Source organism: Corticium candelabrum, chromosome 5, assembly GCF_963422355.1.
Source record: "Corticium candelabrum chromosome 5, ooCorCand1.1, whole genome shotgun sequence".
Taxonomy (NCBI): domain Eukaryota; kingdom Metazoa; phylum Porifera; class Homoscleromorpha; order Homosclerophorida; family Plakinidae; genus Corticium; species Corticium candelabrum.
Window position 1 is genome coordinate 4,943,843 of NC_085089.1, and position 24,103 is coordinate 4,967,945.

The 24,103-nt window shown below is 42.7% G+C and overlaps 3 protein-coding genes across 3 annotated transcripts; 2 read left to right on the forward strand and 1 right to left on the reverse strand.

Annotated features, from left to right (window-relative positions):
- Positions 1 to 6,412: 6,412 nt before the first annotated feature.
- On the reverse strand, positions 6,413 to 10,327 carry LOC134180426 (uncharacterized). Its single transcript, XM_062647572.1, has 5 exons — positions 10,161 to 10,327; positions 8,999 to 9,544; positions 8,613 to 8,709; positions 8,489 to 8,551; positions 6,413 to 7,099 (listed from the first exon to the last, which is right to left on the reverse strand). Exons 1-5 carry the CDS (start codon positions 10,245 to 10,247, stop codon positions 6,630 to 6,632), a joined length of 1,263 nt encoding a protein of 420 aa, XP_062503556.1. The 5' UTR covers positions 10,248 to 10,327; the 3' UTR covers positions 6,413 to 6,629.
- Positions 10,328 to 19,458: 9,131 nt separating this feature from the next.
- On the forward strand, positions 19,459 to 20,437 carry LOC134180437 (uncharacterized). The gene is made up of 2 exons (XM_062647583.1): positions 19,459 to 19,872; positions 19,955 to 20,437. Exons 1-2 carry the CDS (start codon positions 19,474 to 19,476, stop codon positions 20,189 to 20,191), a joined length of 636 nt encoding a protein of 211 aa, XP_062503567.1. The 5' UTR covers positions 19,459 to 19,473; the 3' UTR covers positions 20,192 to 20,437.
- A 2,404-nt stretch (positions 20,438 to 22,841) lies between these two features.
- LOC134179589 (uncharacterized) lies at positions 22,842 to 23,792 on the forward strand. Its single transcript, XM_062646525.1, has one exon. It carries the CDS (start codon positions 22,842 to 22,844, stop codon positions 23,790 to 23,792), a length of 951 nt encoding a protein of 316 aa, XP_062502509.1.
- Positions 23,793 to 24,103: the final 311 nt, after the last annotated feature.

The following is a 24,103-nucleotide window of genomic DNA, read 5'->3' on the forward strand; positions in this document are numbered from 1 at the left end:
AGGTTGTTACGCAATAGTCATTGTTGGAATGAATGCGGATAACAACGTGTTTAGTAAAGTGATATACACCAACAATGTTAACAATTTTTGTGCTATTCCAGTCTTTATTGAAAAACGACGGAAGGTGATATAATAGTCTGTTGTTGGAGAATATTTCTACGAGAATTCAAAATGTATAATATAGAGCGAAAGAAACATAATTTGAAATAAACAATTTAATGTTTAGTAAAAACTCTTAGAATATTTGAGTTATATAATACAAAAGCTTTGTCAACTAGAATTGTCCGTAACGTTGGCATGACCGTTGAAGCAGTTCCTATTGTTACCAAAAAAGTTGCGGTTTTCACAATAGCAACAGCTGAAAATATACCAACAATAGCAAAATGGAATTTACTTAGCTATTTTTGATATTCTAAGACCAATAGAATCCTGCAGAGATGTAAACATAAGTCATCCTTTTTACTATAAATCAACTTGCTTGCTCGTAGTTTGCATTTATGTAGAGTCATGAATATGAGCTCATTGACCGCCATACCCTGCAGAGAAACTGAAGCCAACGTTATTACGTACTTTACTGATACTGTTAAGTTAACACAGCTGATGATAAGCTGCATATTCATAGTCCTTTAGTGTATTAGATCGAGTAACAGATTGTGGAGACTTGAGACACCCGAATCAATTGACGTAGACCCATTGCAATGTAAAACATATTGCTATATGAGAATGATTGTAAAGTATAGGCTGTACAGTTTGCTTACAACGCGAATTGCTCACTGTGCATGTCATCAACTGTTGTGAGTGTCAGTTCCAGTTTCCAACGTAGTCTTGACAACTGTAATGCTTTCATATGCATGTAGTGGAAACGAAAAACATGGAACATGTACATGTCGGTGTCCCTTGAACGTGCACATCATGCAGTTCATACCAACTGCTATGGCCACACCATGTAAGTCCATACCAACTTCATGTTTTCGTACACATAGAAAATGCATGATACACGTATCTCTAGGTTTCTCGTAAGTTCTCAGTACTCTTTATGGCACATTGTAATAACACATCTGTGCGTCATGAAATGTTTCCCTCCAGGTAAAATATGTAGCCAATATATGTTCATCATGACACATAATTAAATTTGCTGTTTAGAGAGGAATTGACAATAGTTATTGTACTAACCATAATTATGACAGCAGGGATAACATACGTATATAAATGTTACTTCCATCAACTTTGAAACATGAATATGGAAAAGATAGCGAAAGTTAGGGGTGTATATGCTATCAGTTCACAAAAAAGGCGATTAGGATCCATGCAGGAAAAGAGACTCGAAAGCTTCCAAATTGCTCAGATGTGGTAGGTCACATTATGTCGTTGACGAAGTGTTGCAAAGTTTAGGTAAACTGTTAGAAACGCCAGGCCCTGCATGCTCTGGACAACCACGTAACACCACATTTCGTGATGACAGAAGACTAGACTGCACCGGATGAGTTTGTGAAACCAGAAAAGAACAGCCGTTGACTTGCATGCACCAGGAAATGGACTGAAAGAGGCAATATAAATGCATCTATTAGGACCTTACGTTGAAGACTACTGGAACACGGTTTGAAGTCTTGCAGAGGCAGCACATGTGCAAAGCCTCTCATCAAACTAGTGACACACAGAAATTAAACCAGGCGACAGTGGAAACGTGTCCTTTGGTCCATTATTATTTAGCTGTTTCAAACACCTAAAAATGTAAGACCTCGCAGGCGACCTGATAACCATAAAATGGACTGGACTGTATAGTTTCAGCTGCGAAACACAGTTCAACCTCAATCACCGTGATGGTCTGGAGCTTCATGTTCAGTTCAGGCGTTGGTAGCCTGGAAATATTTGAAGAAATAATAGATTCTGAAAAGCATCAGGCTGTTCTTGCTGATACCATGCTTCCATCAGCTCATGAACTGTCAGAGTAGTCGGAACGACATATAGGACAATGTCTGTCACACTGCAGCATTATTAAATTTGAAGATGGTAAGAGAAACATCGATACCATTTATGTCATGGACATCGACATGGACACCACATTCTCCAGGTATGAATCCTTTAGAGAATCTTTGGAAGGATCTCAAAGCAGCAGCTAGGCACCATCAGCTAGCCCAGCTAGAGACAAATTGATAGGGAGAAGAAGTGGCAAAAGGGGGTAAGTTACTGACACCAGAAAGATGTCGCACTATTCTCCTTTGTGAAGAGTATGCCGGCGATAATAGCTGTTTCTGCTACCTATTTACACACACACACACACACACACACACACACACACACACACACACACACACACACACACACACACACACACACACACACACACACACACACACACACACACACACACACACACACAAGAGGTCAATGTCTCAGCGACAATTCAAGCTTTAGAATAGAGCGTGTTAGCGACACTCCCTCGTGCTTAAAAAATTAGCACAACAATAAGAATCCATCTATCTATAGGCTACACCATTGCTTCCTCATACAGTCATCTGATCTGGTGACACTAAGAATTCCTAAGTTACCACATACACCACTGCTTCTTCGTAGATACAATCGTATGACCAAGTGACCTAGCGTTAGCATCAGATTTAAAAAAGTGTTCTGGAATTGATGTTTATTTTAAATGGAACAATTACAGAAAAGCCATCAAGCGTGTGTTTCGAATATGCAATCTTGGTTGAGCTGTTTTAGTTGGGCAGCCGTTGCATGCTAGCAGTCTCTTTCTTAGATCTAGACGCTTCCAAATTTCCCATCTAGCTTTCTATATTTAGTTAGACCTATTCTTTAGTTTTCAATTGTACTAACCTGTATAAACTGTGGATACGACTTCAACTAGCCGTTTAATTTTAGTAACTCACAGTGTCAGTATTAGTGACGTGTGTTTATTCTACTTCTAAATCAATACACTGTAAAGTAATGATTTCATTCCTTTGTTCTATCCGTCCGTAGCCGTAGTACCAGTTTTAATTTCCTAGGGTTTATGCGACATCCTGCAGACATCGGAATGTCCAACATTACCATTCTCCTACGAACTATACAGCAAGCTAGAATCATTATTTTTAAATCACTGTTATTATCAATTGAAAGGTTCAAAATAAATTGCAAGCTAGGGATAATCTCTTCCTTTGACAATGTATAATTGCCTGGACTTGCTTAGTACAGAGCACAATCACTGTGGCTTCTGTTGATAGAGTTTGGATGTCATGACGTATTGTATGCGGGAATCGCTTGTTTGTAAACACACTCGAGCATTCGCCACTTACACAAACCGCCGACTCTCAATCTTTCTGCTCTACTGAAATTCAAGTCGCTATTGGCTTTCTGCTGATGTAATTTTGCTCTGCATGACTAAATGTAAATGAAGAATCATGCATGAGGAGGCATAGACCCAAGACTGTGGGGCAGCTTTATTGTTGTAGGATGAAGAAGCACTAAAGTGCTAAACTTTCCGCTGCTAACACCGAAACAATTAACTCTTCTAGTGTGCTTTCATCCACCTTTAATTGAATCTAAGTAGTCAGAGCCAATGAAGAGTGTGAGAAGGGGACTAAACACACTACTCCGATAGCTATTGGATACCTCTTGCAAAGACATTATCACACAATTGGCAAGCTAATTAACACCAACGATTATAATGAGCGCATGCACTGCATTTCAATTATCCGGCCAGCCGTCTACAGACTACACTACTGTGACCCTCGTAGGGGTAATTAGAGTCACCACAAGAGTCATCCAACGGTTTACCAAAATATTTAGTATGGCACTTTATCTTTTCGACAATTTATGTCACATCTATAGCTGTGCAACGACCGATGCAGCAAGGGCGTAGCAAGCGGTCCGATTTGTCCGACTTCCAGAATGGAGTACAGCTAACCTGATATATACTACTTAGGTGTGCATGGAGTTAGGCGTGTTCGTGAGAGTCATGTAATGATAAGGTGCTACTCTAACGCGCTTGAATTGACTTACATCAGGGACGCACGGCATGATGGCACAGTAGCTTATACAATCATGTCAAAGGGCATATTCTATAATAAATTTAGCTATCAAGAATATGTAGCCAGCCTCATGAGCCCCCAGACCTCGATATCCAAAACAATCTTTTGTACCAAGGCTTGACGTAGCTTCCGGGCATCCTGATCCGTCATCATCAACAATGGCCATTATTATTACGTTGAGAGTATGAACTATAGTGAAATGATTGCGTAGAACGAGAAATTCTGGACACTGTTTAAATTGGCGATTTGGTCATTGACGAGTGAATCGCCAAAATTAACATTACTCGATTTTCATGGACTCCCACTTAGTGGTTGCGCTGCATCTGTCTCGACGTCCGTGCAATACATGACTCAAAATTAAAACAGACATTTTTAGACCAAATTGTAACTAATATTGACATGAATGTTGCTAAAAAGGAATAGGTTATATTAACTAATATTGATATTAATAATGCTAAATTTTTGCTGGGCAATTTTTTAAGGCTGTGCTTGCTACGCCTCTGTGCAGCAGCTACAGTTGGAAGTGTAATAATTCTTGGTTCGTGTCCATAGATAAAATTACGTTCTACTAGACTACGGTCTTTCCGCCAATAGTGCCCCATGCTCAAATTTTGCGCCATGCTCAAATAATGCCCCATGATAAGCCTATAGACAAAATAATAATAATGCCCCATGCTCAATTAGTGCCCCACTGGGGTAGTATTCTAACCCAGTCAAATGCATGGGCGTCTATCACTTTTAGTGTGTGTGCGGTTAATTGTGATGAAATGAACATCCAGATAGAACCACTGAGTGACGATGAGGATTCAACGTATGCAACAGAACAGGAATACGACTCAAGTGATAGCGAAAAGAGCCAGGGAGTGTAACTGTAAGATAGATTAGGTAGTTTGTTTGTGTAGTGTGATGTTATGCAAACGAACAATGCAGCAGTCTCTAGGTTTGCGAAATAATAATTATGCGCCGTGCTAGAATTGTGCCCCATGCGCCCCAGGTTTAGAACTACGAAAAAATTTTATCCCACAAGGCACTACTTGAGGAAATACGGTATATAGCTAATTACAAGTTTTTTTACTATTACACTACTAGGAAAATGCATTAAAATCAACGTCTTCGGATCGTGACATGCTCACTGGCGTAGAGTGGTCCTCAAGTTTGGGGGGCTGATTAATTAGACCGCAAACCACGCTCATTTCTCACACGCAAAGCCACGCCCATCTTCTACTTTTCTAGCTCGCAGTTTGTAGACATCTAAGTAAATTAGTATCAATTTTAGGGTACAAATAGACTGTGGGACTGAGTACCGTCAGTGTGCGTATAAAAGAGTGAAAACACTGTTACCGTTCGTGCCAAAAGGTTTTCATGGCTCCCTGCAATCTTCAAAATGAAATGGCATCTCGATGATAATAGAATCTAGAAGACCAATTCAGTGCAAACGACGTTGACCAATTTTATCATTTCGTAATCTAGCGAGCAATATAGGCCTAGCTATAGTTTTAATTAATAGATAGAACAAACCTGTAGAGAAAGTACCGTGGAGTGCAAGCAAATCATTAGGTAGCGGAGCCGCAGGAGATTCCATTCTTCAGTCAATTGGGTTGTGGACCGTAATTGACTAGAATTATTTAAAAGAATTGATGGATAGGCTTCTGCATGCCGTTTTGATGCGGTCTTCTTTGACTCTGCCATTGCCAGATAGCGACGTCTTAAATAAGTGATGTTCATGCGCACTTAAGTGTCCACGACTTCTCGACTCTGGTTTTATCAAACAGAAATGATGATGTCTTTATTGTCACAGAGATATTGTTAACGTCGTCATCGGTCGTCAACATACTACTCTGAGATTAAGCGGACTGTCACTGTTTAGTAACTTAAAGTTATAGTTGTGCTTAAAGCTATGTGACATGTCCAAAATGTTTGGAGGGGCTATAGCCTTCCCCAGCCTCCGACGCTACGCCGGTGACATGCTCATTGCAACGTTTCTCTAGTCGAAGGCAGTTAGTTACATTTGCTATTATTAGCAGCAAGATGTAAAATCGACGTAGCGTAGTTCAAATGTAAAGATTGCAATTTACAAAAATTTTATTTAAGCATTTATTTCTTTAGTGATATCCCGGAAGAAGCATCAAAAATCTGTATGAAAATCATTTTAGCAACTATATATACATGTATGATTGGCTTAACAATACATAATAACGTCAACGTCTTCATGGCGTTCTATATGCTAAGCATTGCTTGACCAGCTTCTTCTCTTTTCTGAATTTGTGACGGCAAAGAAGCTGGTTATTTGCTAAACTGAATGTAAGTATAGTTTGCAACAGAATTACAGAACATAATGCGAGTGCATTCTTAGTGGGAGTACAAGCAAAACAAAACGAGAGAAAAACTTATAACATTGCAATCTAGCATTTACTCATCTAGACTTTGTGACAGACGATAGTACATTGTAGTAACAACGCATGCATGCATTGTCTGAACGCCATTCCTTAATTAAGCCCACAGTCCTCTCTAGAGCAGACAGCATATACGCAATCAAATGAAAGTGTACTTATATGTGCTTCGTATACTCTAACTGAAAGAAGTTCAAAGAGTGTCGAGATCTGTTTACGCAGTAGCGGAGTGCAACGATATTATTCCTTCTGATCCTGCCCCACCCGGAGCTGCGTAACTCGATTCACTCGAACTTCCTCCTGCACCACCCGGCGCCTGGACACTAACACTCCCTTTCGTAGACACCCCTGATGGATTAGATACAACAAGTACGGAACCACCGGCTCCTCCTCCGCCTCCTCCTTGTTGACCACCACTCTTTCCATTGTTTCCAGCATTCAGCCCGTTCTCGCCGCACGCAGTGACAATCCCGCCGCTCCCAGCAATAAACGGAGTGAATACCATGACAATGCCACCTCCGTTTCCTCCTCTTCCAGGGTTGGCGCAGCAATCCTGGTCTCTAGCTCCTCCTCCACCTCCGCTGCCCATCAGTATCTGATCCAGAAGAGAAACCCAGTTTCCATAGGCCTGGCCACCGTGTGCTGGTTGCAAGCCGCCATAGTTGTGTGTGCTAGGAGTTTCTCCTAATCACATAGTTATTTAAAATAGATTTATTATTGATACAATAGATTCAGAGGCATATAAGTATGTGAAAGTTTTCCCAGTGTGCATGAATACCCTTCTAAATTTATATAGCTCTAGGCTGTGTGTTATCTGATGACGAAATTCAAGCAAATCCGCGACACGCTTTGCTATACGTGTCTGGTTGTTTTTGGCCGGTTTCTTTGTCTAGGAGCACTTAGTCAGTGCATAATGAGAGACTCGATAGCCCACAGCAATCTGTAATGGACCGAAGTCGCCTATAAATGTCTTACCTTAGTCTAATAGAGGTAGTTTCCTCTGCAAGCCTTGTACAGGAAATTCTCGAAAATTGGCTTGCCAAATCTTGAATTGAAACGTCTTAGTTTTAATAAGCAAGCTCGGTATAGGATAAACAGATAATTACATTAATAACACGTGGAGTCTTTTTATCCATACAAAATCTGGCAAATTATTTATTCTTGTGTGTTTACTGAACTGTCGTTATAGCTAACCATTGCATAAATAGTCTAGCTAGCCTAGTTCTCTTTCCCTTATGAATGGGAGCTCGGGCGGCTAGTTAGGTAAAACAACCGTTAAAACCCCACTAATATAATCGATTGAGATGGTCGCTTGAGATTGATTACCTTTGCCCGCCACCTCCGATGCAGGGGCGTACCGTGGCCATTGGAAGTGGGGGGGCTGAAATACCCGAACACTGACACGCCCCTTTGACAAAAATTGTATTAGTAGCAACAATGCAGACCACAAAGTATTACGTTTACTCGTATACATATATACAGTATGGAGCAGACTAAACAAGCACCTATTTACTGAAAAATCATCCTGCGGTTTCCTCTTGCACAGAACTCTTCTATGAGTTCATCAATAGCTTCCTCTAACTTCAATACCTCTTCTCTCTCAACTGTTAGTAAGGCCAGAGCTGCAAGTCTTTCTTCTTCCATAGAACTCCTAAGCCAAGTCTTTAGACGACGGAGAGTAGAAAAGGAACGCTCAGATTCTGCTGATGAGACTGGAACTACCAGATATATTTGCAAAAGCCTTAAAACTTCTGGATAGCTGTCTCTAAGACCCTTTCCAGCCCCATGCGCGTCTGTTTTTTGTACTTCTGGTTTTGCTGATGAGACGACATGGTGTCAGTGAAGTAGTGTTGATCACGGAAACCGATGTCTGCAGCCTAGTGTGAGACACGCATGCTCGGCCTCGAACATCCAGACTGTAAACAGACGCGCACGTTTACAAAAAGCGACGTAACGCTAGTTTTCACCTGACAAAATGGGAAACGCCCACAAAAACTGGGGGGGCTATAGCCCATTTAGCCCATGCCACGGTACGCGCCTGTCCGATGCAACAAGAACCCGGACTCACCATACCGCCTCCTCCGCCGCCATAGTTAGAGTGGATAGCTGCCACAACTGTGCCATTGTAACTCTCTCCTAAAACAGTACAATTATATCTTTAATATGTGATCCAAGACCAGAACGATCAAAGAATGACCCTGAAGTCCTGGATGCTTCAGTTTTTTACCATCTGCTCCACCACGATATCCAATGCCACACGCAGAAATTTTGCTTGAAGAAGTTGCAACTTCCACCTGAATTGGTTTTGACCTTTAATGTATGACGATGCGTGTGTTTGCGTCTGTACGTTTGTGTGAGCGTGTGTGTGTGTGTGTGTGTGTGTGTGTGTGTGTGTGTGTGTGTGTGTGTGTGCGTGCGTGGGCGCGAGTGTGTGTGTGTGTGTGTGTGTGTGTGTGTGTGTGTGTGTGTGTGTGTGTGTACGTACGTGCATGTGAGTTTCTACAGTGTATACATGACATTAGGCTTACACAAAATATAGATAAAAGATCAAGAGAAAATGGTACAGTACTCATTTTGATATACCTTTATGCTTGCTCGTAATACGACAACTCCACCTTTGTCTCCATCCCACTCACTACCCATTATAGTTCCGCCACTGTTAACGTACACGTTGCTATAGTGAGGAACGGTAACAATCTGGCATCTCTCACTTCCCAAAGAACTGCACCTAAAGCTCAATCCCGTCGTGACATAAACGATCTGCTCTGCTCTGTCGACGCTGAAAATACGAGCAAATATGTATTTCCCAGCCTCTTTTCCCTTCATCTGGATAATGAGAACTTCGACACCAGACGACAGTGACGCAATGGAATCGACCGCAAAATGCTTCGATCCCTTTTCAGCCTTGCCAATCACTTTAGCGTAGTCGTTAATAACGACAGTAGTGGGACCGCTTAGGAAAGATCCGTAAGACCCGTCGCCGAAGAAAGACGTTTTCTTGCTTACAATTTCCTCGATGAAGGTCTGAAGCGTACGGTTGAGCTCAGCAAACGCCATTTGAAGATTGGTAAGGTCGCTCGTGAGACGACCAACAGTCTGCGTAAGTGAGTCATGCTCGGATGAAAATTCCTAATTCGTAACAGACAATTAAATTGCATATAATATTCACTAGAGTACAAACAACAGAAAAGTAGTTCTGTGTCTATAATTTCACGTAATTATTTTACTAATACAGTTTGTTGCTTTGCCAATGCAAGTCTACTTACTACATATTTTATCTAAAAATCTCTTGCGGTAAGAGACAACAGTAAGTATACATATTGTAAGTAGTTGCCGTGTTCCAAGCTAAAACGTATTACCATATACATGCACACCTAAATGGAATGCATACAGCAGCTCTGCAGAATTCAGAGAATTTAGTGACTTTCTATGCTCATTAATTGAACGTACACGCTTTATTCTAATTCGTTTTGCCGCAACAATTCTAATTATTAATATCTCCAATTGCGGTTTTGATCGCGTGATGGGCGTTTCCAAAAACTGAGTGAGAACAATAGTTCTACTGTCTCTCTCGACCTTTTCTTCCGGTACATTGTTCCCTCTCTGTACGCAAGACTTTTACATTCGCTAGAAGAACACTACACAAATCAACTTACGTTACCTAATTAGTATAGCAAGCAGTATGGAGTTAATTCAAACAAAATAAGGCTCGAGTACTGAATGTTCTAGTCTAGAGAATACTTACCTGTTGTTTGGGTTTTGCTCCCTCGACGTATAGCATAGAAAGTAGCGTAGATACAAGAACAATGCGATGTTTGAATTTTACAATCATTGTGCCAATGTAAGCCGAATCAGCGGACACCACGAGCGGCCAGGCTCTATGGACGAGCGGCTATATGTGCACGAGACTGGCGCTAGCCAATGCGTTACATTGGCTTGTGTTTGCACGTGACCTATTATGTATACTCGATTCATGTCAAAACTTTTGCAACACTTTTGTTGTGGTTTTGTAATTATTGATCAGTTTATTAATTAAATAACTTAAATAACCGTATACAATACTGTGTCTAGATACTGCATGTCGTGTCGACGCCGTGAAGGTCAATATGATGTATACAACATCGTACTCATGAATAGTATATAGAGATTGTCTTTTGAAGCTCTTTCTAGAAGCTTCCAATTCAGGCTTCCAGCCCCAAATTTATCTTACGTACGTTTCAACATTTGCTAAGCACGACGTCATGCAACCACGAGTTTCGGACAAATAATTCAAAGAAATCCTCTATCCCATACCGTGATACGTATATACGCTGTACATGCAGAGGCATCTTCCAATAGGCACTCGATCCTGACGTCGTGCCTGTGGTTTTGCCGTTTCCACTACATTATCTAAACTAGTTTATCGTGTGTCTTGCTGTAGCTCTGATGTACATTATAAATTTGACAGACAGCTTGTCAGTGTAGCCAAGATTTGAAAAGAGAGATTTACAAAGTGACCACGTGAGATCTATTTGTAATTAGGTAAGAAATAAAATAACAACGTTTGCGTAAAATTGAAAACCACATTTACTCTACATCATAAACGTGCATGTCATTGTAAGAACTTGAGGATTTCTTGTAGTTTACAATGACTGTATAAAGACCCGTCGATCTCTGTTCCGTATAGCTCCACTCAAACCCCCTCTAAGTCAAATCGTCATCACATGCGGGTTCTAGCTGGCCAAAGGGCTAAATCTGCCTGTGTTCATGCATATCGTGGTTTCGATCTTGTGACTCAAGAGGTTTATTAGTCGTTGTTGAGAATAATTTCAGATTAATTAAAAATAAACTATGGCAAAGTATGTCTATGTTCTAAAAATCGAATAGCTAGATATCACCTATTGCCATTTTTACAGCAATATTTAGCTAAAGATCGATTCCCTAATTCAGTATTTGTGTTACCAAATTAATCAAGTTTTGACAATCTGTTTAATGGCAAGATGTTACTTATTATATTATCGCAAAAATCACAACTTACGACGACACGTTACAGTTACAACTGTTGGAATTAAACAATGAAAAAGCATCCGAAACGTTGACTAACCATGTATCGATGTTATGTGCTCGCCGATTACCATAGCTCAGACTGGCGAGAGTTTCTAAACTAACATAGCAATAACATTGTCCCACTAATTAGAAGTAAACATAATCTGTACTCACACAATCTCTTCCAAGAAAGTGGACAGAAACCCTCTGCTACGGTGAGCTAAAATCCAATAGCGTTTCACAAACAAGTCACTAGCTGCTCTACCCATGTCAAACACATACCAGCAGGTACAACAACTATATATTATAAGTTTCAGTGTTTTCGTGTCATACAGAAACCCATACGACAGCAAGACGGTCTTGTACAAAGCTATTACTGTATTACAGTTTTTATGTTGATATGCATACAATGTTTCGTCACAAAACACCGACGTTTAACTAACCTTTAGCGGTAGTGAATATGGAAATTTTCCCATTTCTAGTACCGTGTAAAGGAAAACGAATGTAGTAGAAAACATAGTACTAAGCAGATGTCTTCTGATTGTAACTTCGTACGACAACTTTGAACTATCATCTCTGTCATTTATAACAGTTTCCTGGTGGGAATTGAAAACCGTTTACTAACTGGTAGTGCTGCATCTAGACAACACCTTTTACATTAGATTGACGTAGGATGGAAATTCGACTAGAACGTAAGTACACAAACTTCGCAACTATATAAATTATATACAATTAATTTGCTAATATTAACACTTTAAGTTATCAAATTTAGATAGTGTACATGTAGTAGGGCAAACGCATTGCAACTTAAGTTTCCTCGACATCAAAATGCTAGCAAGACATGTTCAGTTTTGCAAAAGATAAATGTTGATAGGGATTGATGATAATTGCAGAGGCGGGAGGTACACTGTAGCCCTGGCGGTGTTAGTGGCGGCGATAGTGGTAGTGGTAGTGGTAGTGGTGATGTGGTGGCGGTGGTTATAATTTATGATGGTAACCGTAGTGATAGTGTAGTCTCGCGTAGCCCGGATCCTCCATTATATTTCTAGCGGAAAAGGGTGTAGGAACAGCCTATAGTGTCTAATTGTCTCTGGTGGGATATGCGGGGATCGGTTAAACAGCAGCGGCGACATACAATGCATGCATATGCACTGCATGCGTGTTGTGGTGTGTACCATGAATTTTGATAACCGGACCACCAAAGACCATGCACTAGAGGCTCGTCTTCACTCTACCGGAATGCCGTTCGATAATTTACGAGCGGAGAACAGCAACATCAAAGGCAACTCCACAATCCTTTCCGCCTTAAGTATAACAGAGGAAAGAAAATGGCTGCGCACGCGAGACTATATAGTATAGTGGATGGTATATGGTGGCGGCGATGATGATTACAATAGTTTTTACCTCACCAACTCCCACTAAAAGCATTTATATTAGACAACAGTAACCACAACAATAAATAACACTATAGTAGTAGCCGCAGAAATGTTGCGGAGACTTCATTGTTGTTATCCTTTATCTTCGTGCCATCGTATTGTTTCCGAGGCATTAATATTCCCACTGCATACTTGAGACGTGATACACTGAATATTCGTCCCGCATATTAGCTACGCACTCGTCAACTGTTTTAGCTCATGAATACTCAAAGTTCAGAGCTTGACGGGACTACCCTCCCTCTCCCTTTCTCTCCCTCTTCCTCTCCCTCCCTCTCCCTCTTCCTCTCCCACCCTCCTTCGTCTTCCCTGTCTCCGCCCTCCCTCCCTTTCGCCCCCTCTCTCTTTCAGCATCCGTAAGGTACCAGTACTCTATGTAACCTTTGTCGCTGTGCTTGCTGCCCTCTTTAGTTAAACGACGTACCTTATGATTGTCCCGTGTGTAGAATGTATACAGCATTTTCTGTTCATCATTGTGTTTGAAAGGATCCAGCTATCAATCCCACTAACATAGCTCAGCACTATTGCGTTTGGCGATGTGGGAGATTTCAATTTAGAGACCAGTCATTATTAAGTGTCCGAAGGGGCTGGCAAATTTGTGTACTTGTTTTGTCAGTGGGTTGAATGGAAATGACCAACGTTAGAAATCATACCTGGGCCGCACTGGAACCCTGAAATAGACTACCATTATTGTACAAATTAAACCTATATGATTATATATACTGCATGTATATGCACAAAATGAGGTCATCTAAAGTTAACCGACAGACAGTGGGGCCAGAAGTTTTAGCAAGCATATTTTGCAGAGGTCACATATCAAGCTATGCGAACCTCGGCAAACTTGCCAGCCCCACCAGACACCTAATGACCGGCTCCTTAGAACTGTTACAAACATTCCCTTGAATTTACTGTATATGTGTTGTGTTTGAACCTGACAGCTGTTTTTCAATTAGAAGTGAACCATTACATTGCTCGCGCCCGCGCCCATAAGACAGTAGATAGCATCTCAGTATGCTGCACATGATTGAGTGTGAGTTGCAATGGCTGAACAGCATGACACATAAGTTTATGCAAAGACCATTCTTCTCTACGCCACATTGTCATGTTGAGAGCTGATGCTAACGTGTATAGTTACTTGTTAGAAATCATTAATATCTGGAATCGTTTGGACTCAGAATCAAAATACTAAAGTGAAACAGAGAGAGAGAGAGAGAGTAGAGCTGTCACTGAACTGTGTGTCAGGTTGTACGTTAAAACAATGTTGTTATGAGAGAGAAGAACCAGTATAGTCAGTCGTCGACCGAGCAAGTCCCAATTCTCTGCCAAGAAATATCCTTTTGTATGTACCGTCAGTTTTTCATTGACATGATTACAGTCACCACTGTCTTATTCCTTCTCTTCTTGTGCAATTTCAACATCTGAAGCAAACCGGTCACTGCATGCTTGCATTAGGCCTAATTATAAGTTGATTTATTATAAGTTGCGCACTTGTATTATTACGACAAGCTCCCAAATATCAGTCGGTACAATCGCTTGCAAAAGCAGACCTCCCCTATGGCCCACTCTCTTTAACTAATATCATTATATATATATATATATATATATAAACATCAAGACTGCTCTCACTTAATTAGGTACTTGCATGCCATGTTTCGCAAATAGACTGTACGCAATGTCCATGTCCGCACGATGTTCACACTTTCTCGCCATAATCAGACGTCAAAACATCTCTCAGTTTGCACAAAAATACTACATTTGGACGACTCAAACGCGGCAAATTGCTTCAAGGTCGACCCCTCGAAAGGGATCCGGGGTGTCCAATTTTTGCTCCGCAACGTCCCAGTGGCCGTTTGCAGGCACGCATGGCAATTTTGGCCGTGATCGGATCGGATGCAAACCGTGGCTGGAACGGTCGTTTGTTAGCATGACGACGCTGGACGGACTACACCGGTACCATAGAGCAATTACTGTATATAGACTAGCCAGGACCTCAGAAATTCTGCAATAGTCAATAAAACCTTGCAAACTAATGATTGTTCATCTTCTCCTTCTTCCTCAACCCACCCGCCTGCCCTCCCTTCCTCCATCACACCCACCCGCCTGTCCTCGCTTCATCTGTCACACCCGCCCGCCTTTCCTCCCGCCCTCTGTCGATCCCACCCGCCCAGATCCCTCTCACTCACCAGTCTGTTCTCCTTCTCTTCCCCTCTACTCTTTCTCTCTTCCTTTCTCTCTCAAGTTTCCAATAATTACCCCAATTTTATTATATTCATTGTGTTTAAAAGGTCCTATTAATCCTATTAACGTAGTCCACCGTTACATACTCTTTCATGAGAAAGAGACTCTTTAAATGTAGGTACTGTAGCATCCCAACATGCTGCCCATGACATATAGGGCAGACTATAAATCATTCCTTTTTACGCACATCTCTATGTTGAGAGCTGATGATAACGTGTACATAGTTAGAAACTGTTTGGACACCAGAGCTGTCATTGTATTGCGAAAAGTTTTCGGTTATAATTCCAGACGCTCGAGCTCGTTTGCTGTACCTCGCTTTTACCTACCTCTCATCTTTCGCTCCCACCTGCGACCATTTCTCTCCACCCGCCTGCCTTCCCTCCTCAACCCGCCTGCCTTCCCTCCTCAACCCGCCTTCCTCTCTCTCTTCCACCCGCCAGCCCTCCGTCTCACCCGCCCGGCTGCATGTCCTCCCTCTTCCCACCCGCCTAGCCTCCTTCCTCCCACCCTCCTGGCCTCCATCCCCTCTCTCTCTTATCTGCCTGGTCTCTCTCTCTCTCTCTCCTCTCCTCTCCTCTTCTCTCTCTCTCTCTCTCTCTCTCTCTCTCTCTCTCCTCTCCTCTCCTCTCCTCTCTCTCTCTCCTCTCCTCTCCTCTCTCTCTCTCTCTCTCTCTCTCTCTCTCTCTCTCCTCTCCTCTCCTCTCCTCTCTCTCTCTCCTCTCCTCTCCTCTCCTCTCTCTCTCTCTCTCTCTCTCTCTCCTCTCCTCTCCTCTCCTCTCTCTCTCTCTCTCTCTCTCTCTCTCTCTCTCTCTCTCTCTCTCTCTCTCTCTCTCTCCTCTCCTCTCCTCTCCTCTCCTCTCTCTCTCTCTCTCTCTCTCTCTCTCTCTCTCTCTCTCTCTCTCTCTCTCTCTCTCTCTCTCTCTCTCTCTCTCTCTCTCTCTCTCTCTCTCTCTCTCTCTGAACCGCTTGCCCTCTGTTATCCCACGTTCCTGCCCTCCCTTTGCCCACCCGCCATCCCCCTCTCTCTTTCACCCACCCTCCGCCCCTCTCCTCACCCGTCTGCTCGTCCTATTTCCCACCCGCCTACCCTCTATCTCTTCACCCGCGTGCCTTCCCTCTCTCCCACCCCTACCTGCCATCCCACTCTCCCAACTCGCCTGCCCTCCTCTCTCTTCCACCGCCTGCCCTCCTATCTCCCACTTGCCTTCCCTCCCTGTCTCCCTAAACTAAACTAAATCCATATCTCCTCTTTCCTTGGAAAATGTCATCCATACCCCTGCTGAAGAGTTACTGCATGGAATAGCCAATTTGAACAGTATCACTAAAAGTTCCGTGGGGGATATATGCATGCATGAATATGTCAGCAGCATCGTCTGCAAACATAGATCTACCTATTGCTCATTCCCTTTAACAGACAACGCTGTCAAACGTCAAGGCAGCTCTCGTTTAGCTACGTGCCACGTTTCGCGACGACACGTCCTTATAACGTCAACGTTCCCGTACGATATGTTCACAAATATTTCTCGCCCTAGTATACCTATGACCCATTATTTTTAGTAACGACGCCATCAGACATCAAGTAAGTTCTTGCTTATAAGGGGCGAGCACTACATTCGGACGTTTCGAATACGGCAAATCGCTTCAGAGTCAATCTCTCGATAGGAGACCGGGAACCCAAATTTTGCAACGCAACGTGCCGATGGCCGTCGTAGGCGCGTGTAGCAGTTTCCGCAAAGATCGAACGCAAACCGTGGCCGCGGCAACTGTTTTAGCGTGACGGACACGGACGGAGATCATAGCTCAATTATTCCTAAACGCGCGTAGTTTTCACCTTGGTGCTTGTTTAATTAATTAAACATGCACAAATGCTAGCCTCGACGCTAGGCCATCTTCGCCTTACGTGGTGGAGGTAACGCGCGCGATGACACGGAGGGTTCGCGTGACCGCAAACAAAGTTGCCACCGAAAGGCCTAGGGACATATTATGCATAAATACAATCACGTGACTCATTATCCAATTAATCAATAATCGTTTTTCAATTACTTTAATGAAGTAAGCTCCTCCTGGTTCTTCATCATCGCCTCTCATTCCGTAACTACTACGCAACCTGGGAAAAATGTTTCCAGCTGCGTAGGCTACAGATCAAACGACAGCCGGCTGCAGATCAGCAAAACATTACAACTCCGTTGAACTGCAAGGATGATGTGAAAGAATCGACAAACACTTGCTACGCTATCGGCGATTATAGACATGTAGTCTGCGCCTGTGCATGCGCCACTCTGTGGATTGTAGAGGTCCTGAGAGGACGTCTCGTCACAGAATCTTTGGAGGCACAGGTAAAATTACACTCACAAAACGGCACCAGTCCTGTCTGCACGCACAGACGTAGGTTTTCGTTCATTTTTCTCGCGCTTCGATGTCACGCTCCATTTCTTATATGTCCGCCATTCTATTGCTAATTAACTAACTGACTTTATTAACTAAGCTAATTAAATTGCATACATAATGTGTCAACAACCAATCGCAACATGAGAAGACATCACCAGTTAGTAAGGGTTGAAGAGAGGTAGTTTGTCTTGTCTTGTTACTGTATTTAGCTGTGTGTTGTACGTGTGTTATTAGTATGCCTCCAGTGGGAACTGCATCACTGTGTGTGATGTGATGGAAATAAATATTGTTATTATTACGGTATATTATTATTATTGTTTGTCACGTGTCATAATGTGACCCTAGGCCAACCTTCGCCTTACGGCGGCAACTTCGTTTTCAGTCATGTGAACCCTACGCATTATCGCGCGAGTTACTTCACCACGTCAGGCGAAAATGGGCTAGCGTCGAGGCTACACAAATGCATGTGACTGTACTGTATAGCTATATATGCAGCTCGTGTTACGACAGTATTCTTACGTTTATATGAAAAACAGCATCTTAATTGAAATAAATAGGTTTTTGATTTTACGAAAAGAATTAGAGTTGAAATCCTCTCTAGACCTTCTGACGCCAAATGCCAAATGCTTCCAAGGTCGGCCAACGCTCCTGTTCATTTTGAGCAACATAATATCAAAACGTACATTCAAATTGCTTTAACAGCTACATTCTTGATAAAAAATATGCACAATTGATTTGTATATAAACATTTTTACAAAATGCTAGACATGCAGGCAGCGGTCAAACATCAAGTGAACCACAACAAAAACAATATCAAGAGTTCTCATGAAATGCCAAGCTAAACCATTGAGAAAATAACCCTACAGTGTGTAGTATAGTGTAGTATATGATGTTTGCATGAAAACTTCATAAATATGCGAAAGTTCTAATGCAGATAGTCTTCGCAGTGACTCCTTCCATTACCTGAGTTATGCTTACTAGGGAATGAATACTGATTAGACAATACCCAGCTTCCCTTGATCATCACTATCAGGACCAATTCTAAATAGATCTGCAGCTATATAGTCAATTTAACCTGTTTACGTCATCAAACATTTTCTTCCAGCTGAGCCTAATGATCTTACTGTAGTGGCTCTAGGCTGCTTGCATGAATATTCGTTCTAATTTAGCATCAATTAATCAGTTAAGCGATATGCATTGAAAGGAGAACGTGAGCCTAGGACCTGATAAATATGACCAACTTTAGTGCTTTATAAGTACAAAAATATTAACTGCTTGTAGCAAGTAAGTATTCATGCAAGATTTCAGACGACGGCCGCTTTCAGAAATGGCAAGTGCTACCGCGGTTAGTGACAGATGCTAGACATATACTAACGCAGTGCTCGATTTCTAACTAATCTCCATCATGCAAAATTTCCAAGAAGCAGGCTTCAATCCTCTAGGGACGAAACCCGAACCGCTTAGCCCAGCAGCGATATTGACGCATCAGTTGATGGTGTCGGGCTTCTGTAGCGAAAGAAACCTAACGTTGTGCGGCAGCACTCGCAATTGCCAATAGAGCGATACGATCTGGCTTCAGTGCAATCTAAGTGCACAGTGGGAGGTGCATTCACAAGTGCATCAACGTTAACATCTAGCTGTTTGCAAACAACACTAATAAAGGTTTGATTAGATGCGATCGAACGATGTAGAGGTCGTTTTGAAATTGCGTAAGTGGAAAGGTTTTCCATTTGTAGACAGTTTTTTGTCGAATTAGTTTGTTCGTTGCTGACAAAGTCGCTCGTCTAGACCGTCTAGACACAGACGGACCCAACGAAGCCAAGCGTGTTTACTTAATATATGTACGTACTGTTGACATTACTCGACGTACATCCGTTACCTAGCATTGTATGCACTTTAAACTGGCTAGAAAAGCTTGCCAGACGAGTACTATACGTCATTCTTTAATTGTCTCTCAACAACGTTCCTCTCAGAATGATCTCTCTCTGGTTGTTCGTCGGTTTCGTCTCTCTCTGCTGCCGTCAAGCGACGACGAAGAGCACCGGGGACGACATCCAACCAGCAGTTCAACTATCAGGAAAAAGTAGATGGAATCTGGTCAAGGACAAGCACCAACACGCCGAGAAGAGTTTCATAAAGCCACTAGAGAAGAAACCTACACTCGAACGTGTCAGCACCGTCATATCGCAATCCCAAAGTTTGGGAAAGATACCCAAAGTTGATCAAAGGAGCAAACCGAGACTGCCGAGCATAAACGCAAATCGTCAGGCAAACACCTCTCGATCCGTTTTTACCATGGAGACCGTTTGCTCTCCGGAACGCTACATTGTCAGATTGCGGCACGGCAACTGCACGCGCATCGTCGAAACGACGGTACGCTCTCTCGCCTCTGCATGCGCATGCACTAAAAGCGAGCACTTATATAGCGTTTGCTTAATTATACACTTGCTTGTAGATGTGCTACGGTTTTTGCAAGAGTTACACTCTTCCCGTCTCTCAGGCGTTTCATTCGGCGGCAACGGCACGGCACAGCCTCGCCAACGCGTGTCAGTGCTGCACGGCACGGTTGGGCGCGACGAGGGCCGCACCTCACGACGTGACGTGTGACATTGGTGGAGAGCAGAGCAAAAAGACCTTCTACGTTCCGATTGCGAAGACATGCGAGTGCAGACAGTGCGTCGTCAACTACTAATCCACGAGCAAAACGAACGTCAGAGAGGACGGGACCAAAAATCTTATCAAAGTTGGTGAAAAAATTTCTGCAAACTTAGCTTTCATATTCTTTAGTATGTATTGTCTGGATATATTTAATGGTTGAACAGTTTTAGTGAGAACGTTAAAATTCAAGTAAATGCAAGTAACTCTGTATGTATAACCGATTCAGAGAGTTACCATTCGATTGTTTGACCACCGGTCGATTCCAATTATAAGCAATCACTCGCTGTTGACGGATTACACAAATTTCGAAACATCAATGTCAACATTTGTGCAGTAGACTGCTAAACTAGGCACTCGTGGGACCCCCAAACAGAAATGCTTGCACGGTATTGCATCTGCAAATCAGCTTATCACTGGCGCGACGAAACGCGCGGATTGTGTATACGACATTAGACGGACAAGCTGACAACACCGTGAAGTTATTGTATGAATATGAGGGTTTGTCGGCCTGACCTTTATTGCCGCAACGCGATAACGTTTAATTAAGCATTGAGTGATCGCTCTGATCAAACAGAGTCGAATACTTCGTATTGTGAACGATGTGTATGCTACTCTACTAGATGCATACGCTATACACGAGGCTATTAAAACACAAATTGCCTGAATAGGACAACAGTCTTGACATAACATGTGCATACTGACGATTTAGCTGCTCATTAATCAATTAGAAAGAGCCGCAGTGTAACTAACCCACGAGCTGTAAAGGACAGACGTAAGAAGAAAAAATCTGTGCGACCAACTATTCATGTAGGAACGACATAACAGTAATGGCACTATAGAGTATGTGTAACTATGACAATACCGTATCTATAAAAAGATAAAAGTATAAAAAGTAAAATTTTACAGGCATATAGATGGACACAGAAAAACAGAAATTGCAGTCTGATAGTAAAGAAAAACGGACAGACAGACGGGTAAACAAACGCTACCTGATCAACCCGCGAGCAGACAAGACACTATAACAACATGCAAGTACATGCATGGAGGAGCTGAACAGTCAATGTAAAATTCAGTGTTTAGTTTAACGGCACATCAACACAAGATTCAATGACTTGGTGACAATAAGAAAGCATGCAGTCTCAAAAACGACAAGTTCCCTTCATACAGTATTATTTGCTTACATTAGTGGTTATTATAATAATATTAGCTCTACACCAAGAGGAAGAAAGGATAAAGCTAATCAATGTCATAACTACTCAATAAAATTAATAAATTTGATGTAATGTGTATAAATTGTCTCTAACTAAGTAACCGGCCACATGTTCCACAAAAGCAGTGTCTTGCAGCGTTCATTGATAATGACATTTGTTGAGGGTTTGTTTCAAGAATGTTTCTTGAGAGAAGCGAATTAATGGTACAAATATACTGGCTATATATATATATATATATATATATATATATATATATATATATATATATATATACGGGACCTTGCAATGGCGGCGCCCATCTTTTGGATTTGGTCTGCCGTTTCCTCCGTTTCCTTCGTTTTCTTGGCTTCTAGCAATATGTCCAGCAAGTTGGTTGAGGAAGTTGACAGTGATGATGATGAAGCGGATGATGGGGGGGGGGGGGGGGGGGACGGATAGCTGTCAGCGTCGCGATCTCCTTTCTGCACTCACCTGTGAGTCAGAGTTGGAGAGTTGCTCTTGCCCCTTATGCCATTGTTCGTACGCCAACAGCAACTCCCTTTGGCAACATATTAATTTGGAACACGTCTCTCGCTCTCGTTTTCCATCCGCGTCTTTTTTGTCTGCTCACAAACGGCGTCTCTGTTCTGAATGTGGCTTCGTCTATTCTGCCCATTGGAAAGTTTGTCGACGGTCTCAAGGCCCTGGTCGCCCTAGATGTGGTGGTTTGATGGTAGATCCTCTTCTGTCTTCCTGGCTCTCCGGAATGGCGTCCACTCACGATCTGGCTAGCGCGCCTACAGACGTTACTTCACGTCATTCTGTAACTGGTGAATCAGCGTCTGGTGCTTCCTCAGGTTCTTCATCTTGTCCTTTCACTGATCAGATCAGCCATTTTGAAGACCCAGTTCTTGAAGCAATCAAGGCAGCATGCAGCCTCGCGTGTCCCGTTCACCTGGAGGCTGTCTTGTTTGAGTCTTTGATGCAACAGGTTTCTCTGCTACAAGTCAAGACTACTTGTCATATTCCACGCTCTGTTCGTCCTGTTCTTGCGGAAGTTCTTGCCACAGAATTCAGGAATGCCACATACCATGGTTTATGGGGCTATGCTCGTCTTCACATGTTCCCTAAAGCTGTTTTGAGATGCCCACCAAGAGGCGGACGGAAGAAACGTGTTGTTGTCAAATCCTTGTTATTATCACGTCTAGAACGGTGGACTTCTGGTGATATTCAGTCTCTTTGGTTTGAGGCTAGACTGCATGCTGATTGTAAACAGTCTTCTAATTGCAAGTCTTTGCCTGTAGATCAGATTAATTGAAAACGGGTGCTTGCTTATGCCAGAGAAGGTCGTTACAGAGATGCCATGCGGTGCCTTGGTTCTCTGGGTACAGCCAGCCCTCATGACAGCAAGGTTCTTGAAGACATCTATCAACGCCACCCTGAGCATGTCTTGCCAACTGTTCTGGTGATATCCCTCCTTCACTATCTGTCAGTATGGATTCAGTTCTGGCTTCACTTCAAGCTTTTCCTCGAGCATCCAGCCCTGGTGCTTCTCAACTGAAGTCTCAGCACTTGTTTGATGCTATTCTTGGTACTACAACTCCTTCAGCCAAGCAGTGTTTGGAGAACTTCGTAAATTTTCTTTTGTCTGGTCGTACTGACCCTAGGATAGCCCCTTGGTTACGTGGAGCACGTCTCACTGCTCTATTGAAGAAGCATGGTGGTGTCCGCTCTATAGCTGTTGGTGAGGTCCTACGTCGACTTGTCAGCCGTCTGTGCTGTTCTGCTGTGAAAGAGGACTTACCTGACACCTTTTTGTCTTATGGCCAGGTTGATGTCAGTGTCCCAGGAGGTTTAGACGCTGCTGTGCACACACTATCAGCTTGTATTGCTCGATATGGATCTGATCCCAACTTGTGTTGTCTGAAAATTGATATGACAAATGCCTTTAACGAATGCTCTCGAGCTTCTTTTTTGAGTTGTCTACGTAAAGAGTTCCCAGCCTTGTTTGGGTGGTCCTCGTGGTGTTACCATTGTGAAGGCATATTGCATTTTGAGAATTCTTGGATCAAGTCATCTGCAGGAGTGCAACAAGGGGATCCCCTTGGTCCCCTACTATTCTCCCTTGTTCTTATGGAGTTTTTGGATGACCTGGGTCCATTGCCAGATTTGAAGCTGAAGTTATGGTATTTGGACGATGGCTCTTTCCTTGGCCAGCGGGCTTCAGTTGCTTGTCTCTTGGATGTCTTGTTATCAAAGGGTCCCTCCTTTGGTCTTCATATCAATTTGAACAAATGTGAGGTCTTTTGGCCCTCTGGAGAACAGAATTTTCCCAAATTTGCTACTGAAATTCAGTGCAGTGCTCAGGTTCATGGTGGTGTTGACTTCCTTGGTTGTCCTGTATATGGATCTTCCTCATACGTTACTGAATTTGTTTCCCAATGAGTGGACAAGATTTTGGATTGGCAGGACCGTTTGACAGCTTTAGAGGATCCTCAGGTGGAGCTTCATCTTCTCCGCAGCTGTTTGAGCCTTTGCAAGCTGAATCACATCATTAGAACGGTTCCTGGCTTCAAGATCAATGATGTATTGATGCAGTTTGACAGTGGTCTTCATCACAGTTTAGAGGCTTTATCCTCTTCTTCGGTCTCTGACCTGGCATGGAAACAGGCAACTCTTCCAGTTCGTTTGGGTGGTCTAGGTCTTCGTGAGGCCTCTAGATCTTTATCTGCAGCTTTCGTTGGCAGCTGCAACTC